The sequence below is a fragment of the Orcinus orca genome, chromosome 8 (genome assembly GCF_937001465.1).
Source record: "Orcinus orca chromosome 8, mOrcOrc1.1, whole genome shotgun sequence".
In the NCBI taxonomy this organism is placed as follows: Eukaryota; Metazoa; Chordata; class Mammalia; order Artiodactyla; family Delphinidae; genus Orcinus; species Orcinus orca.
Genome location: NC_064566.1, coordinates 27854142 through 27873170, shown reverse-complemented (window position 1 = coordinate 27873170; position 19029 = coordinate 27854142). Strand labels below are relative to the sequence as shown.

The 19029-nt window shown below is 38.3% G+C and overlaps 1 protein-coding gene across 1 annotated transcript; it reads left to right on the top strand.

The window, feature by feature from the left end:
• Nucleotides 1-16357: 16357 nt before the first annotated feature.
• On the top strand, nt 16358-18656 carry FSHB (follicle stimulating hormone subunit beta). Its single transcript, XM_004263951.2, has 2 exons — nt 16358-16545; nt 18178-18656. The coding sequence occupies exons 1-2, from the start codon at nt 16387-16389 to the stop codon at nt 18406-18408; spliced, it is 390 nt and encodes a 129-aa protein (XP_004263999.1). The 5' UTR covers nt 16358-16386; the 3' UTR covers nt 18409-18656.
• The last annotated feature ends 373 nt before the right edge of the window (nt 18657-19029 follow it).

Here is a 19029-nt window from a genome sequence, read left to right as displayed (position 1 = left end):
CCCGGGAGAACACACGGCGCGCCTCAGGCTGTTGCAACTTCATGCCAGCCTCTGCTGCCGCAAGCTCGCCCTGCATTCGTACCCCTCCCTCCCACCAGCCTGAGGGACCCAGAGCCCCGTAAACATCTGCTACTTTAACCCCATCCTGTCTGGGCAGGAACAGATGCCCTCAGGTGACCTACATTCACAGGCAGGACCAAATCCAAACCTGAACCGCAGGAGCTGTGTGAACAAAGAAGAGAAAGGGAAATTTTTCCCAGCAGCCTCAGGAACAGCGGATTAAATCTCCACAATCAACTTGATGTACTCTGCATCTGTAGGATACCTGAATAGACAATGACCAAATCAAAACTGAGGCAGTGGACTTTGGGAGCAACTGTAAACTTGGGGTTTGCTTTCTGCATCTAATGTGTTTCTGGTTTTATGTTTATCTTACTTTAGCATTTAGAGCTTATTATCATTGGTAGGTTTGTTTATTGATTTGGTTGCTCTCTTCCTTGTTTTTTTTTATATATATATATATTTTCTTTCCTTTTTCTTTTTGTGAGTGTGTATGTATATGCTTCTTTGTGTGATTTTGTCTGTATAGCGTGGCTTTTACCATTTGTCCTAGGGTTCTGTCTGTCCTATTATTTTTTTTTTTTGTACAGTTTTTAGAGCTTGTTATCATTGGTGGATTTGTTGTTTGGTTTGGTTGCTCTCTTCTTTCTTTCTCTTTTCTCTTTTAATTACTTTTTTATTTTTTATTTTTAATAATATTTTTAATAACTTTCTTTTATTTCATTTTATTATTTTTTCTTTCTTTCTGTTTTCTTCTCCCTTTTCTGCTGAGCCATGTGGCTGACAGGGCCTTGATGCTCCGGCCGGATGTCAGGCCTGTGTCTCTGAGGTGGGAGAGCCAAGCTCAGGATATTGCTCCACCAGAGACTCCCCGGCCCTATGTAATATCAAATAGCGAAAGCTCTCCCAGAGATCTCCATCTTAATGCTAAGACCCAGCTCCACTCAACAACCAGCAAGCTGCAATGCTGGACACCCTATGCCAAATAACTAGCAAGACAGGAACACAACCCTATCCATTAGCACAGAGGCTGCCTAAAATTATAATAAGTTCACAGACACACCAAAACACACAACCAGACACGATCCTGCCCACCAGAAAGACGAGATCCAGCCTCATCCACCAGAACACAGGCACCAGTCCCCTCCACCAGGAAGCCTACACAACCCACAGAACCAACCCTACCCACTGGGGGCAGATACCAAAAACAATGGGAACTATGAATCTGCAGCCTGCGAAAAGGAGGGCTCCAGCACAGTAAGTTAAGTAAAATGAGCAGACAGAGAAACGCACAGCAGATGAAGGAGCAAGGTAAAGACCCACCAGACCAAACAAATGAAGGGGATATAGGTAGTCTACCTGAAAAAGACTTCAGAGTAATAGTAAAGATGATCCAAAATCATGGAAATAAAATAGAGAAAATACAAGAAACATTTAAAAAGGACCTAGAAGAAATAAAGAACAAACAAACAATGATGAACAATGCAATAAATGAAATTTAAAATTCTCTACAAGGAATCAATAGCAGAATAACTGAGGCAGAATAATGGATAAGTGATGTGGAAGATAAAATAGTGGAAATAACTACCGCAGAGCAGAATAAAGAAAAAAGAATGGAAAGAATTGAGGACAGTCTCAGATACCTCTGGGACAACATTAAATGAACCAACATTCGAATTATAGGGGTCCCAGAAGAAGAAGAGATAAAGGGTCTGAGAAAATATCTGAAGAGATTATAGTTTAAAGCTTCCCTAATATGGAAAAGGAAATAGTCAGTCAAGTCCAGGAAGCGCAGAGAGTGCCATAAAGGATAAATCTAAGGAGAAACACGCCAAGACACATGATAATCAAACTATCAAAAATTAAATAGAATGGAAAAACGTTAAAAGCAGCAAGGGAAGAGAAGCAAATAACATACAAAGGAATCCCCATAAGGTTAACAGCTGATCTTTCAGCAGAAACTCTGCAAACCAGAAGAGAGTGGCAGGACATATTGAAAGTGATGAAAGGGAAAAACCTACAACCAAGATTACCCAGCAAGGATTTCATTCAGATTCAACAGAGAAATTAAAACCTCTACAGACAAGCAAAAGCTAAGAGAATTCAGCACCACCACAGCAGCTTTACAACAAATGCTAAAGGAGCTTCTCTAGGCAGGAAACACAAGAGGAGGATAAGACTTACAATAACAAACACAAAACAATTGAGAAAATGGTAATAGGAACATACATATCGATAACTACCTTAAAGGTAAATGGATTAAACGTTCCACCAAAAGACACAGACTGGCTGAATGGATACAAAAACAAGACCCATATATATGCTGTCTACAAGAGACCCACTTCAGACCTAGGGACACATACAGACTGAAAGTGAGGGAATGGAAAAAGATTTTCCATGCAAATGGAAATCAAAAGAAAGCTGGAGTAGCAATTCTCATATCAGACAAAATAGACGTTAAAATAAAGACTATTACAAGAGACAAAGAAGGACACTACATAATGATCCAGGGATCAATCAATGAAGAAGATGTAACAACTATAAATAGTTATGCACCCAACATAGGAGCACCTCAATACATAAGGCAAAAGATAACAGCCATAAAAGGGGAAATCGACAGTAACACAGTCATGGTAGGGGACTTTTACATCTCACTTTCACCAATGGACAGATCATCCAACATGAAAATGAATAAGGAAATACAAGTTTTAAATGATACATTAAACAAGATGGACTTAACTGATATTTGTAGGACATTCCATTCAAAAACAACAGAATACACTTTCTTCTCAAGTGCTCATGGAACATTCTCCAGGATAGATCATATCTTGGATCACAAATTAATCCTTGGTAAATTTAAGAAAATTGAAATCGTATCAAGTATCTTTTCTGACCACAATGCTATGAGACTAGATATCAATTACAAGAAAAAAACTGTAAAAATTACGAACACATGGAGGCTAAACAATACGCTACTAAATAATCAAGAGCTCACTGAAGAAATCAAAGAGGAAATCAAAAACTACCTAGAAACAAATGACAATGAAAACACGATGACCCAAAACCTATGGGATGCAGCAAAAGCAGTTCTAGGAGGGAAGTTTATACCAATACAATCCTACCTCAAGAAACAAGAAAAATCTCAAATAAACAATCTAACCTTACACATAAAGCAATTAGAAAAAGCAGAAAAAAAAAACCCCCCAAAATTAGCAGAAGAAAAGAAATCATAAAGATCAGATCAGAAATAAATGAAAAAGAATAGAAGAAAACAATAGCAAAGATCAATAAAACCAAAAGCTGGTTCTTTGAGAAGATAAACAAAATTGATAAACCATTAGCCAGACTCATCAATAAAAAAAGGGAGAAGATGCAAATCAACAGAATTAGAAATGAAAAAGGAAAAGTAACAACTGACATTGAAGAAATACAAAGGATCATGAGAGATTACTACAAGCAACTATATGCCAATAAAATGGACAATCTGGAAGAAATAGACAAATTCTCAGAAAAGCACAACCTTCCAAGACTGAACCAGAAAGAAATAGAAAATATAAACAGACCAATCACAAGCATTGAAATTGAAACTGTGATTAAAAATCTTCCAAAAAACAAAAGCCCAGGACCAGATGACTCACAGGTGAATTCTATCAAACATTTAGAGAAGAGCTAACACCTATCCTTCTCAAACCCTTCCAAAATATAGCAAAGGGAGGAACACTCCCAAACTCATTCTACGAGGCCACCATCACCCTGATACCAAAGCCAGACAAAGATGTCACAAAAAAAGAAAACTACAGGCCAATATCACTGATGAATACAGATGCAAAAATCCTCAACAAAATACTAGCAAAGAGAATCCAGCAGCACATTAAAAGGATCATACACCATGACCAAGTGGGGTTTATACCAGGATGCAAGGATTCTTCAATATATGCAAATAAATCAATGTGATAAACCATATTAACAAATTGAAGGAAGAAAACCATATAATCATCTCAATAGATGCAGAAAAAGCTTTCGAAAAAATTCAACCAGCATTTATGGTAAAAACATTCAAGAAAGTAGGCATAGAGGGAACTTACCTCAACATAATAAAGGCCATATATGACAAACCCACAGCCAACATCATTCTCAATGGTGAAAAACTGATACCATTTCCACTAAGATCAGGAACAAGACAAGGCTGCCCACTCTCACCACTATTATTCAACATAGTTTTGGAAGTTTTAGCCACAGAAATCAGAGAAGAAAAAGAACTAAAAGGAATCCAAATCAGAAAAGAAGAAGTAAAGTTGTCACTGTTTGCAGATGACATGATACTATACATAGAGAATCCTAACGATGCTACCAGAAAACTACTAGAGCTAATCAACGAATTTCGTAAAGAAGCAGGATACAAAATTAATACTCAGAAACCTCTTGCATTCCTATATACTAATGATGAAGAATCTGAAAGAGAAATTAAGGAAACACTCCCATTTACTATTGCAACAAAAAGAATAAAATACCTAGGAATAAACCTACCTAAGGAGACAAAAGACCAGTATGCAGAAAATTATAAGACACTGATGAACGAAATTAAACATGATACAAACAGATGGAGAAATATACCATGTTCTTGGACAGGAAGAATCAACATTGTGAAAATGACTATACTACCCAAAGCAATCTACAGATTTAATGCAATCCCTGTCAAACTACCAATGGCATTTTTCACAGAACTAGAACAAAGAATTTCACAATTTGTAGGGAAACAAAAAAGACCCTGAATAGCCAAAGCAATCTTGAGAAAGAAAAATGGAGCTGGAGGAATCAGGCTCCCGGACTTCAGACTATACTACAAAGCTACAGTAATCAAGACAGTATTGTACTGGCCCCAAAACAGAAATATAGATCAGTGGAACAGGATAGAAAGCCCAGAGATAAACCCATGCACATATGGTCACCTTATCTTTGATAAGGTAGGGAAGAATATACAGTGGAGAAAAGACAGCCTCTTCAATAAGTGGTGCTGGGAAAACTAGACAGCTACATGTAAAAGAATGAAATTAGAACACTCCCTAACACCACACACAAAAATAAACTCAAAATGGATTAAAGACCTAAATGTAAGGTCAGACACTATAAAACTCTTAGAGGAAAACATAGGCAGAACACTCTGTGACATCAATCACAGCAAGATCCTTTTTGACCCACCTCCTAGAGATATGGAAATAAAAACAAATATACACAAATGGGACTTAAAGAAACTTAAAAGCTTTTGCACTGCAAAGGAAAACATAAACAAGACGAAAAGACAACCCTCAGAACGGGCGAAAATATTTGCAAACGAAGCAACTGACAAAGGATTAATCTCCAAAATTTACAAGCAGCTCATGCAGCTCAATAACAAAAAAACAAACAACCCAATCCAAAAATGGGCAGAAGAGCTAAATAGACATTTCTCCAAGAATATATACAGATTGCCAACAAACACATGAAAGGATGCTCAACATCACTAATCATTAGAGAAATGCAAATCAAAACTACAATGTGTGATACAAGGTATCACCTCACACAGGTCAGAATGGCCATCATCAAAAAATCTACAAACAATAAATTCTGGAGAGGGTGCGGAGAAAAGGGAATCCTCTTGCACTGTTGGTGGGAATGTAAATTGATACAGCCACTTATGGAGAACAGAATGGAGGTTCCTTAAAAAAACTAAAAACAGAACTACCATACGACCCAGCAATCCCATTACTGGGCATCTACCCTGAGAAAACCGTAATTCAAAATAGTCATGTACCACAATGTTCATTGCAGCTCTATTTACAATAGCCAGGAGATGGAAGCAACCTAAGTGTCCATCATTGGATGAGTGGATAAAGAAGATGTGGCACATATATACAATGGAATATTACTCAGCCATAAAATGAAACGAAATTGAGTTATTTTAGTGAGGTGGATGGACCTAGAGTCTGTCATACAGAGTGAAGGAAGTCAGAAAGAGAAAAACAAATACCGTATGCTAACACATATATATGGAATCTAAGAAAGAAAAAAAAAAGGTCATGAAGAACCTAGGGGTAAGACGGGAAAAAAGACACAGACCTACTAGAGAATGGACTTGAGGATATGGAGAGGGAGAAGGGTAAGCTGTGACAAAGTGAGAGAGTGGCATGGACATATATACACTACCAAACATAAAATAGATAGCTAGTGGGAAGCAGCTGCATAGCACAGGGAGATCAGCTCAGTGCTTTGTGACCACCTAGAGGGGTAGGATAGAGGGTGGGAGGGAGACGCAAGAGGGAGAAGATATGGGGATGAATGTATACATATAGCTGATTCACTTTGTTATACAGCAGAAACTAACACTGTAAAGTAATTATACTCCAATAAAGATGTTAAAAAAAAAATCTCCATCTTAGAAGACGATAACCTGTAGTTTTAAAATGGCAACTTCCGCAGTTTTGAGGTTTCCAATATCTTATGGCCAAGACTCAATCTCAGGTTCATCTCATGGTACCAGAGGCATCCCCTAAGAGTTCCCTAAGAATGGGAACTCTGCCCTGAGATAATGACTTTGACCACATGTATTAGTGCGAGTCATTCAGCTTGAAGTAATGGAGACCCAAAATAATAGTGGCCTAAGCAAGATAGAGATTGTTTTCCCTTTCCTGTAAAATTTTGAAGTTCAGTAGTCTAGGGCTAGACTACTGTGAAAAGTCCTCAGCAACTCATGTGCTTCTAGGTCACTGTACCACCGACTATAGAGTGTAGCCCTTGCCCTCTTAGTCTAAAATGACACACCCACCTTACAAGGGGCAGGATGGAGGAAGGATAGGACAAGAAGGAAGAAAAAGGGGCAAAAGCTGCTTGCCACCTGTCCCCTGAAGTTCCAAAAACTGCCAAAAAACATTCTACTTACGTATCTTTTTGTTCAAAACGTGGCCATTCTTGGCTGAAAGGGAGGTAGGGGTGTTTTACTCTTTGTTCTAGGCAGACATATACCCACCTACAAAGTCTATTCGTGTGGGAGACTAGAAAGAGAATGGATATCAGGGGACAAATAGAAGTCTCTGTCATATTGTGCTCCTGAAATCACTCTCTTTCTCTGTGCTAAAAATAAACCCTGGAGTCACCTAAAATAGAATGCTTTAAATTCCCTGTTTTTTATAAAAAGCTGAGCTACAAGTCAAAATTCTGCCACTCAGTGTAACCACTGGCAAGTCACTCAGTGGTTTAATTCTTTGCCTTATTGTAATAGGGATGTCTGTCCTGCCACCTTAAAAGATTGTTCTGAGGATTGATTGGGAATAAACTGAGATAATAAAGGTGAAAGTAATTTTTTAAATGTGATATAAATAACTCTTGAGGCAAAGTGGAATTAAAGCAATAAATTATCTTTTGTCTTCTTTAAACATATATGTCTCTCTTTCAAAGCATCTCCATTCCCCTTTTAGGTTTCTTAGTGAAATGTGGCAGATAGATGTCAAGAGAGCAAAGGGTCAGAAACAAAGGTGTGTGGTCTGATATCGATTCAGATAGGGTCATTTGTATATTGAGAAAGAAAAGGAAATTCTCTAGAATTTGCCAATATTTATGAAGACTCACACCATCAACCTGGTTTCTCAACCTTCCACCTATATTTAATTGTTATTATTAGATATGAGATTAGATCTTCATACCAGAAGTTATTATCCCTCGGACAAATTTTAGGTTCTAGCAATCTGTTTTGCAAAGGAAGCTGCCCTAGCCATTTCGAACAAGTAAAGCAGCTATAAAATCAGCTGGTGTTTTTTAATAATTTTCTGGAGGGTTTAGTTTTGCTGCCATTATTGATGTTTCTGTTGTTGTTTGTTGAAAAGCAATGGAGAGATGGAATGTCTAGAAAGCACCTAAGCATTCTAAACTGCTTCAAGGAAGGAAACAAATCCGGGCAAAGGAGTCTTGTTAAAGATAACTTGCATAGATGCTGTGGTTTTGCCCTGCTCTGCAGGAGGAACAGAGAGAGCACAGAGTGGGGGGATTGAAAGTTTTGGAAAAGCAAAGGACAATTCTGAAAATCATATTAGAGCAGATTTCTGGCTTCAGTTGTATGTTTTTATCCTCTTCCTGTGGTTTGGCAACATACAAAGTCAAGCAGGCTGTCATGCCCTCTAGGTAACCTGGTAAAGACTTAAGTCAGAATAGGCTGGGTTATGGTACACTAACAAAAGAACCTCAAATTCTCAATGATGTAACACAATAAAGGTTAATTTCTTTCCCAGGCTACATACCTAAGCCAGAGGAGACTGTGCTCTACACATCCGTCCAAGGACACAGGCTGTCAGGCTCTATCAACTTCTAGGTGCATCACCAGGAAGACAAAGCCTCTGCTGTACCCACAGAAAGGAGAGAGAGCACTGGAGAGTCATGCAAGAGATTTTTACCCACAAATAAAATATAGCCCACAAATAAAACACGTCACTTCTGCTCACAGCCCATTGGCCAGAACTAGTCACATGGCCCCAATCTAAATGCAAAGAAGCTAGACGATGTGGGCAAGTACATGGAATATTTGGCGATTTTTCTATGCCATAGTGATGGTTGAATTATCTAAGAAATGCTTCCTGCCTCATTTTTTCTTCATGCTTTCTATAAATGACAGGTTTTATTTTGAAGAACTTTCTTCTTTTGTAGAAGGTAAGACAATATCTTGGTCTTCCAGTATGACTCCCTCTTTGCACACATAGTGAAAGAATAAAAATTTATTCTAAAGGGCATGGAAGTATACGTGTATTTATTCTAAAATAGTCTGAATTGTGTTCTGATGAGAGTGGCTGATAGAACAGTGTAATAGGTAAAAGCACAGGCCCTAGAACCAGACAGCCTGGGTTTGAATTTCAGTTCCCCCATTTACCAGCTGCATGAACTTGGTAAAGATATTTGAACTCTCTATGTCACAGTTTCCTCATATTTAAAATGAAGATGATTATAATACTTATTTTATGGTTCCTGTAAGGATTAAATTAAAATTGTGCATGTAAAATATTTAGCACTAAGCTTAGCACTTACATGTTCAATGAAAGTTAACTCATTGTTTAGTGTCCCGTCTTTTTACCCCATTGATTCAGTTTCAGACTCCAGTTTTCTAACACGTCTCCTTGGATTAATGATTCATTGTATAGTTTCCACACCCTTCTCCTCTCTCTTCTTTCTAAGTCTCTGCTTTTCTAATCTCCCTAGTTGCTGGTTCTCTCTTGTCTGGAATCAAATGGGGCTTCTCTAAAATTCACACACACACACACACACACACACACACACACAATGTTAATGCAGAGAAGTGGCAATGCCTTTTAGTTCCTGGGTGCTTCTCCTCCACTAGTCCAGTCTGTCTAGCAAATAGTTATGTGACTGAAGGAAGAATAACAGGGACCCTGGAGTCTCCTTGCCTGGTCTGGACTTGAAGCTCTGCCACTTATTTACTGTGACATTGGGTTAATACACTGCTCTGACCCTCATTTCTTTATTTATAATGTACAGATAATAGTAATATGTAATTCATTAGGCTGTTGATGTACACATTTAGCACAGTGATTGGTACAGAGTAATTGCTCGATAAATGTCTATGCTCTGTAAAATGAGGGCAATAATACTTAAAGGACATGCATGAGCTTAAGGAAGCTGCGAAACATCATAAACTGTTATGATGAAATGAATTAGAGGCCCATCTGACTGCCCCCGTGGATGAGAACAAGAAGTTTACCTGCTAATATGGAGACTGACCTTCCTGATCCCTTCCCTGAAAAATATAAAGTACATTACTGTATCTTCATATTTATAAATATTGACAACCAGTGGGCTTTTCAGTTTATTATTTTTTCAGGGTTTTACCAATTGACCTAGGCTGGCAATGTGTAATGAACAAGGACCAGACATTAGACCAGTGAGTAAGTCTTATGACCTCTGAAAATTTACATTAGCTGACAAGTTCTATACTAGTGCTGTGCAATAGAAATATGTGATCCACTTACGTGATTTAAAATTTTCTAGTAACACATTTTAAAATAAAGTACTTTTAAAGAAAAAGAAGTAGGTGAGATTGACTTAATGATAAATTTTGTTTAAAATAATGTCATTTCAATGTAATCAATACAAAAATCATTGAGATAGCTTACATGCACTCTTATTTTGTCTTTGAAATCCAATGGGTATCTTCCACTTACAGTACATGTTAATTTGGACTAGATGCATTTCAAGCGCTTAATAGCCACATGTGGCTGGTGGCTGCCATACTGGACAGTGCAACTCAACTATTGTTCGGTAATCTGGTAGGGTAAAAACTTAATAAAAATTTATATGGAACTATCACATCATATATGTTATATATTACTTTGTAATTTAAATAAAGGAAATAAATTTAAATGACTAAAATAAATTTAAATTAGAAAATTTAATATATTAAACTTTTTTTAAAATTTTACATTACAACACATATAGCTCATGGACAAAAGAGAAGGAGGAAAAGGATACCAGACCATAGAAGGAGCAAATAAAGATATGAGCACAGGTCCTTAATTTCCTATTTTTAAACACAAACATAAAGAAATCGTTTGAAAAAAAAAAATCTTTACAAGTGAAAAAACGATGTAGGTCATTGAGCGTATGCACAGGTAGAAATTCTAAGGATGCTCACACAGTTGTGGACATTGGTTCACCAGAATTTACAAGAGAAGTCTGCTGTTCATTTAAAATATAATGTGATGAATGTTAACATTGAAATAGGTACTAAGAACTAAGGAAATGAAACAGAAAGTACTGGAATGAGTATTGAATGTTGACTACTGTGTAAGGTGGAATGAGTGAATGACTCCTAGAAGAAGCTACATCTAAATGGAAATCTTGTAGGAGTACTTGTAGGAGAAACGTATCTCAGACCTAAGGAATAGAACCTTTTTTCTCTCAAGTAAGAGAGAATAAATACATCAGGCTTCCCTGGTGGCGCAGTGCTTGAGAGTCCACCTGCCGATGCAGGGGACGCGGGTTCGTGCCCCGGTCCAGGAGGATTCCACATGCCGCGGAGCGGCTGGGCCCGTGAGCCATGGCCGCTGAGCCTGCGCGTCCGGAGCCTGTGCTCTGCAACGGGAGAGGCCACAACAGTTGGAGGCCCGCGTACCGCAAAAAAAACAGCAACAACAACAAAAAAATACATGTGAATATGGGAAGTGGGGAGGTGTTTCAAGCCAATAAAGTAAGAATTTGACATAGGGTCTCCTTAAATAATCTATTTTTTTTAAATATTGATTTAATATTACTATACTAAAACCCAGTAATAAAGGGCTAGAAATAAAGATGGGTGTTATCAGTCAGTTTCCAACCAGGAAATCTGAAACCACTTCTAATATGTAAAACAGGGAATTTAATCCAGGGAATTAATTATGCAAGTGTTAGAACCGCTGAGAAGCCAGACAGAAGAAAGGACATAACCCAAAGATCAGAAGCCCCATTTACCTTCAGGATTGGAGGGATACAAGTGGGGTTTCCAGAAACAAAACCTGAGACCACACAGCAGAAGCTCAAACCACAAAAGGGGTTTCCTCACAAAAGCTGGGAAAACTAAGAGAAGAGCTACCTGTTGTGGCCTGGACCCAGGGAAAAGATGCAGCTACTCACCAGCAAAAAAAAATGTAAAGGAGACAGATGTGGAAATTCCCTGGTGGTCCAGTGGTTAGGACTCCGCACTCTCACTGGCAAGGGCCTGGATTCAATCCCTGGTCGGGGAACTAAAATCCTGCATGCCACGCTGTGCAGCCAAAAATATTTAAAGGAGACAGATGCTCTGACTTCCCCCTCCTTTCACTCTCCAGTCTTCCTTCCCAGAGGCAAAAGCCTGCTGACACTGCAGCTTGGGCAAGGTAGCCTGCAGAGGTCCTTTCTCCCAAGAGCAGAACAGAGCAAGAACAAGGAATGCATCAGCTAGCAAACAGACTATGGACCAGCAGAGCATAAGGAAAACTATGAGTGATTTGTGTTTCAATTTGTTCAACAAAAGTGTATTAGTGCCTACTGTGGACTAGAAACTCTTTTCCTATTGGGAATACAAAGGTAAATAAAAAAGATCTCTAAATTTTCACCAATAAAATATTTTGACAAGCTTTGTGAAAACAATAACACCTAATTAGGAAATACACTAGTCAGATAAACTAGGCTATAGGAGGCTTGATGTTAGGAGAAAGGTCTGGGGGACCTCTTGACAGGCCAAGGAAAATAGAGTTATTTGGGGGGACCTCTGACCTAAATGTGGATGGATGTATAAACATGGACATTAGGAATATCTGTCCAAATTCTGAATGGCTTCTGTCTTGGCCCCAATCCCACTAATGGGATTGGTGAGAATTATAAACTACTGAGGTCAATATGGTTTGAAGAGTAGCTCTCTGTGTTGGAGCCAAACAGACTTAGATATGAACTCCAGCCTTGCTACTTACAGGTCCCATGGTCTTGAGAAAGTCATTTATCCTCAGTTTTCCCATCTTTCAAAGAGCAATAATAGTAACCCCTTTAAAAAGTTGTTGTAAAGATAATATGTGATCATATATTTAAAGTGTTTAGTTAAGTGCCTTGGGCACAGTAGGTGCTCAATAAAAAGAAATTGTTAATATTTCAAACTGAATATGTAAAGAGCTAATAACACTGTATACACATTAGTCATTAAAACACATAGGTTAACATATATTCATATAAATATACTTTGTGAACACACATAGATAACATAAAAAGAGCTAATTTCAAACACAGGGTGTAACTAATAGTCATTACATTGTTAGTACTCTTTTATAGAAATTGAAAGGATTTATAATTTTCCAGGAATCATGAGTATATGTCATTTAATATGCATTATATGAAATTTAATTATCCATTCTATAACTTTGATAATATGCTTATTTACCTATTACTAACAGATTTCAAAAGTATTTCTCCATTCCAGATATCACTTACATAAATGCTGAATTATTATTTACAGTGCCCACTACTTTGCTAAGTTTTATCTTTGTCATGCATGTTTGATAAAATCATAAACCTGGGTAAATCCAACTAGTTGTCACCTATAAGCCTGAACCCCTGCCACTGAACTGGTCAAAAGAAAAATGCACATCCATGCTTAGTGGCCTCATGTTAACTTTTTTACCATAAACCTCAAGTGGGCCCTTAATGCTGATAGGAAGTTTTACTCTGCCTAACTCACTGATAACTCAACCCCTCTCCCAGTCTCAGAAAACTATTCAGATCTTTTCATCCCTCAATCCTCAGCAATTCATCCACCATCCTAATTCTGAAATGATGACCTTACTTCCTACTTTACTGAGAAAATGAAATTAATCTCAGGAGAGCTTGCACAGAGACTATCACCACACCTACCAATCACCATCTTCTGCACTCACCATACCTCCCCATCCAGTAGCATCTGCACCCACAAGACGGCCTCCTGCCTGATACAGGATGAGCTCTCCATTCTCCTGTCTAAAGCCAGTCCCTCCACCTATGCTCTAAGATTCATCTCTTCTCACCTACTCAAGAACACTGCAGGACTTCTCCTCTCTTCCTCCAACATCATCATTTTTCACTCTCCATTAAATCATTTGCATCACCATAAAAACAAGCAGTTATTTCTCCCATCTTAAAACATAAAAATCAGAAGAAAATTATCTTTACCCCACTTCCGCTTTACCAAATCACCTAGCTCTTTCCTCATCTTTGGATCAAAATTCCTGGAAAAAAAAGTTATCTATATTCAACTGTTTTTTTCAATTCATCTCTTGCCAATCACTTAAACACATACCAATCAGGATTTTGTTCCCCTCACTCCAAAGGAACTTCTCTAGCCAAGGACACTAGCAACCTTCCATTGCCACACGCAGTGTGCAATTTCCTCTTATTTAACCTGTCAGCAGCATTTGGTACACTTGTCACTCACTCCTCCTGATACACTCGCTTTACTTGACTTCTGGTACACCACATCCTCTCCATTCCCTTCTTTCCTCAATGACCCTTCTGTTTCCTTTGGATAAAGGAAGAAAAAAACTTAATCTTGTCCTTGACCTCTTAATGTTGGAATACACCAGGCTCCACTCTTGGTCCTTTTATCTTCTCTATTCACCCCCACTCCCATGGTACTCTCTTCCAGGCTCATGTCAACAACTCCCAAATGTCTACCTTCAGCCAATATATTCCTCCCAAAATCCAGATTCAGCATTCTACTTAGATGTCTTAAAGATACCTCAAGCTCAACATGTGCATACTGAACTCCTTATCTTTTCCCAAAGTTTACTATGTCTACAGCCATCCATTTCAGGTGGTAGCAAAATTATCCTTCAAGTTGCTCAGACCAGAATCCTTAGAGTCATCCTTGACTTTTTCTCTCACATCCAACATTCATCCCTCAAAAAATTCTGTCAGTTCTACTTTCAAAATATATCCAGAATCCGATTGTCTCATTACCTTCATTGCTACCATACTAGTCTGAACAAATATTTCTTACCCAGATTGCTGCAATAGCATCTAACAGGACTTTCTGTTTCTACCTTTTTCCCCCTGCATTAGCAACACAGCAGCTAGAGGGATCCCTTCAGACCTAAATCAGATCGATTGTGTTACTCCTCTACAAAAAACCCTGCAATTGGTACCCAGTCAGGGACAGTTAAAACCAAAGTCTTTATATCGGCCTAAAAGGTCCTACATGATGTGACTTCCGTTACATCTCTGACATCATATCCTAGTATTTCCACCATTGTTCCTTTGCTCCAGCCACACTGCTTAATTAATAAATATTTGTTAAACAAATCAATCCCAGTCTCCATGGAGCTCTTGGTCTACTGGGAGAAACAGAGATATATAAAGGATTACAAAAAGAAGGTGGTAATTAAAGCTCTCCTCTATCTCCCATCCTAAACGCTGGCAAGTGAGTGTTGAAGGTTGAGAAATTGGCCAGGGGTGAGTGGTGTAGGAGACCTAGGGAGGAAGCAAGGACATTTCAGGCAGGATGAACATGGCACATGCAAAGACCTAGAGAAATGAATCAGCAGAACATTTGAAGAATTACAAGTAAAGCATCAAAGAATAACATTTGAGATTAGAGGATCTGGATGTGGGAAGTAAACAGAAATACAGTCTATACTTTAGATAGGAATCAGATCATGAAAGACTTTCTATTTGTTTCTTCCCTTACAGCTTTCAGTCTACTCTGGGAGTAACTTATTAACCATATCTTTTTGATGAAACTCAACAGGGCCAAAGCAACACCTGGAAAGGATTCTGAATTCCCTGAGTTAAAGATACAAAAGAAAAACCCAGAGTCAGATTTAATTTGACAAGGTAAAGGAGTGGGTGTTCTACTACATCAAATTTAATCTGTATAAAATAATCATCTCTGGTAACATTTTTCTTGATCTACTGCGTTTAGACTTCTTTAGTAAGGCTTGATCTCCCTGTCTATCTAAACACTGATTCACTTACAGTAAGCTTCAGGCTAACATTGCTCTTACTAATACCCAACAAATCCACAAGGTGTTAGTTTCAGACGATTTTGTATAAAAGGTGAACTGAGACTAGACTCAGCCTACAACGTTCCCCAGACAAGGCAGCCAACCACAGGTGAGTCTCAGCATCTATAGTTATCAAGCAGTGACAGTTATTTCTGAAATCTACAGATTTTTCAGGATCTGGAGAACAAATCTAGAGCTTTCCGACTTCTGTTGTATAGGGAATTTTTGCTTGTCAACCTGGCTTCTTAAATATGGTTAATAATTGTAATCACTGCTAGCAAGTAATTGACTTTACATAGACCATTCACCTGGCCTCTGAAAGAGTCTTGTTTTAAACAATGGCGGGGGTGGGGGGGAGCTTGGGGCAAAAGCAAATGATAATACTTACGAGCTGCTAAAAATGAAGAACTAATTTTGTAATATAGAAGTTTCTTTTTCTTTTTAAATAAAACTAGTCTTTAAAATGATAATCAAGGGACAAATATGATGATTAAAATTACTTGCTTCAGCGTATTCACTTTAAGACAGTCAGCAGTACCACCCTAATCCTTAAACATTGCTTAAATCATTATATTAGAGTTTTGATCTATAATATGTTCCTACTTTGACAAAAAAGAAATTGAGGAGGAGAATAAGAAGAAATCGTTGTTCAAGAAACGAAGACGTAAAGAAAAGGAGAAAACATTGCTGGAGCAAAATGTGACTGGAGAGGATGGGTAGACCAATGATTTTTGGTTTGGTCAACTTACATAACAATTATAATGCTTTGGTCTTGGTTTCTCATGGGCCTTAATTGTTTGCTTCCTAGCCCAGGATGAAGTTGGTCCAGTTTTGCTTTCTCTTCTGTTGCTGGACAGCAATCTGCTGCAACTGCTGTGAGCTGACCAACATCACCATCACAGTGGAGAAAGAGGAATGTGGCTTCTGCATAAGCATGAACACCACATGGTGTGCGGGCTACTGCTACACCCGGGTAGGTACTTTGCTTTGCTGGAAGTGAGGGTGCTGAGGGTCTGGACGAGGCGGGCTTCATTAACTCCCACTTTATCAATATTCTAAGTTTCCCAAGGAATAGCCATGAGTCCCTTAGCTAGTACTGTCTGTATTATGATTGGGGTTATTTACCATGATATCAGTTAAACATTTGGACTTATATTTGATTAGGGTAAATGCAAGAAAGCCTCAGATTTGATCTGATCAATTTAGTAATATGTCAAATCTATTTTTTAAATTTTATTTAAAATTTAAAACAATTTTTAAAAATTGTTCTATACTAGATTTTACATAGAGATAAACATACACACATTTAATAATAGAAGAGCTACAATATTCCCCAAAAGCCAATTTCTGTAACTGAAGCCATATCTCTACAATAGAGATAGTACCAAAATATGTTTGCAAACCATATAAAAACACAGCCATGTTATAAAAACTGTCTTATTGGCCCACCTGAATACAAATGTCAACAAGCATCCTGAGAACACAATCAGTCCTTGCAGACTATTAGAACCAAAATGAATCAGCAAACCCACTCACTTCTTTATACCGTTGAGAAAACCAAGGCACAGAGGCATAAAACCACTAGTTTGTGTTCACGCAGCTTCTTTGAATTAATCCAAGTAAAGAAGCAGTTTCTCCTTTTTCTTTTTTTTCCCCTATAGCACCTGGCTATCTATGCAGCATTTCATTCTATAAACTGACATTGAAAACAGCAATTTTTAATGAAATCTACTTTATGGGGTGGTAAATGAGTTCGACCAAACTCCACTTATCATACCCTCCTGGGATACAGACTTGGTGGCATGATATTGAAATAAACAGAAGTGCCAACTTCTTCCCTCAGTGAATTTTTTTTTTTCACTAGAAAGTGTTAGAATAAACCTATACTACCAGGATTAAAGTTTTTATATGCAAACCATGTAGCCTTTGAAACTGAGAGCTCTGCAAAATACACAGCATTTAAGGGGGAAAGATGTCTACAGGACTGTGGAATATTTAAAATCTTCATGATTTTCATGAGCTTTCATGAAAGCTTTCATAGTCATGCTAAGCTAAGCATTAACATTCCACATTATATATTTTTTTGACTTTTTATAAATCCTCAGGGACAATGTATTTGGAAAATTTTTCTGAGAAATTAAACTTCAGTGTTTTATATTTTATAAATCCTCAGGGACAATGTATTTGGAAAAATTTTCTGAGAAATTAAACTCCATTGTTTTATGGTTCAAGTTGTCATTATTATAGCTTTCAACTAAGTATAAAAAGCCATTAAAATTTGTCATATTTCCCTTTTCATCATTTTTCTATATTAAAATTCAATCTCTATAGTTGGTGAAATAATTAATATTTTGACATAGACATAAGGAATAGGAAAAGGAACAACTTATATTTTCTGTAAGATTTCCAAAACAATCAGGAAACATTGGTATAGCATATAGGTCACTGCTGAGATCATGTTTCCTTGGTTAGGAATTCCATAAGTGAGCTTTAGTGGGTAAACGTTAGAGCAAGCGGTATTCAATCCCTGTCTCATTTTGATTAAGCTAAACAGGAAGTTCCAGAATACTGTAACTTAACTCTCTCTCTCTCCTAAACCACTCAGGATCTAGTGTACAAGGATCCAGCCAGGCCCAACATCCAGAAAACGTGTACCTTCAAGGAGCTGATGTATGAGACGGTCAAAGTGCCTGGCTGTGCTCACCATGCAGACTCCCTGTATACGTACCCAGTAGCCTCTGAATGTCACTGTGGCAAGTGTGACAGCGACAGCACTGACTGCACCGTGCGAGGCCTGGGACCCAGCTACTGCTCGTTCAGTGAAATGAAAGAATAAAGAGCAGTGGACACTTTGAGCTGCCCACCCTTGACCTGAAGGACCAAGACATTCAAGACGTCTGTGTGTACATGTGCCCAGGCTGCAAACCATTGTGGGAGACCCCACTGATCCCTGCTCTCCTGCATAAGGGAGCTCCTGGAATGGAGAGTGCTGGGGCCTGGGGCCTGTCACCACCCAACCCTGTATTCTAGGTCTGGTTCCATAAGTTTTATTCGGTCTTACTTAACTTACAGACATGGGGTTGCTTTCCTGTTTAATAATCTTAGAAATCCTCTCAGGCAATCCCTTCCTCTTAGACATAGGGATATGGGACCAGAGGAAGGAAATGAGCTAAGAGTGGGTGAAAGTACTAAATGTAGCATTCTCCTGCCAGACTCCTGAGCCCTCAAGAGCAGTCCCAGTCTCTTCTTCGTGATTGTAGCCTCAATGCCTAACTTCGTGACTAGCCTTTAGTAAGAAACTCAATAATGGCTTCCTTAAGGAAAGTAAGAGCAGAAAGGTAGCGGGTAGGACAACACTGAAAGAGGATGTCTGAGGCTATCTGATGAGGCTGTACTCAGCAATGCTGGTCAGTCCACGGAAGCGGGGCATCCATTCCAGTTCCGCTTCACCTCTTCT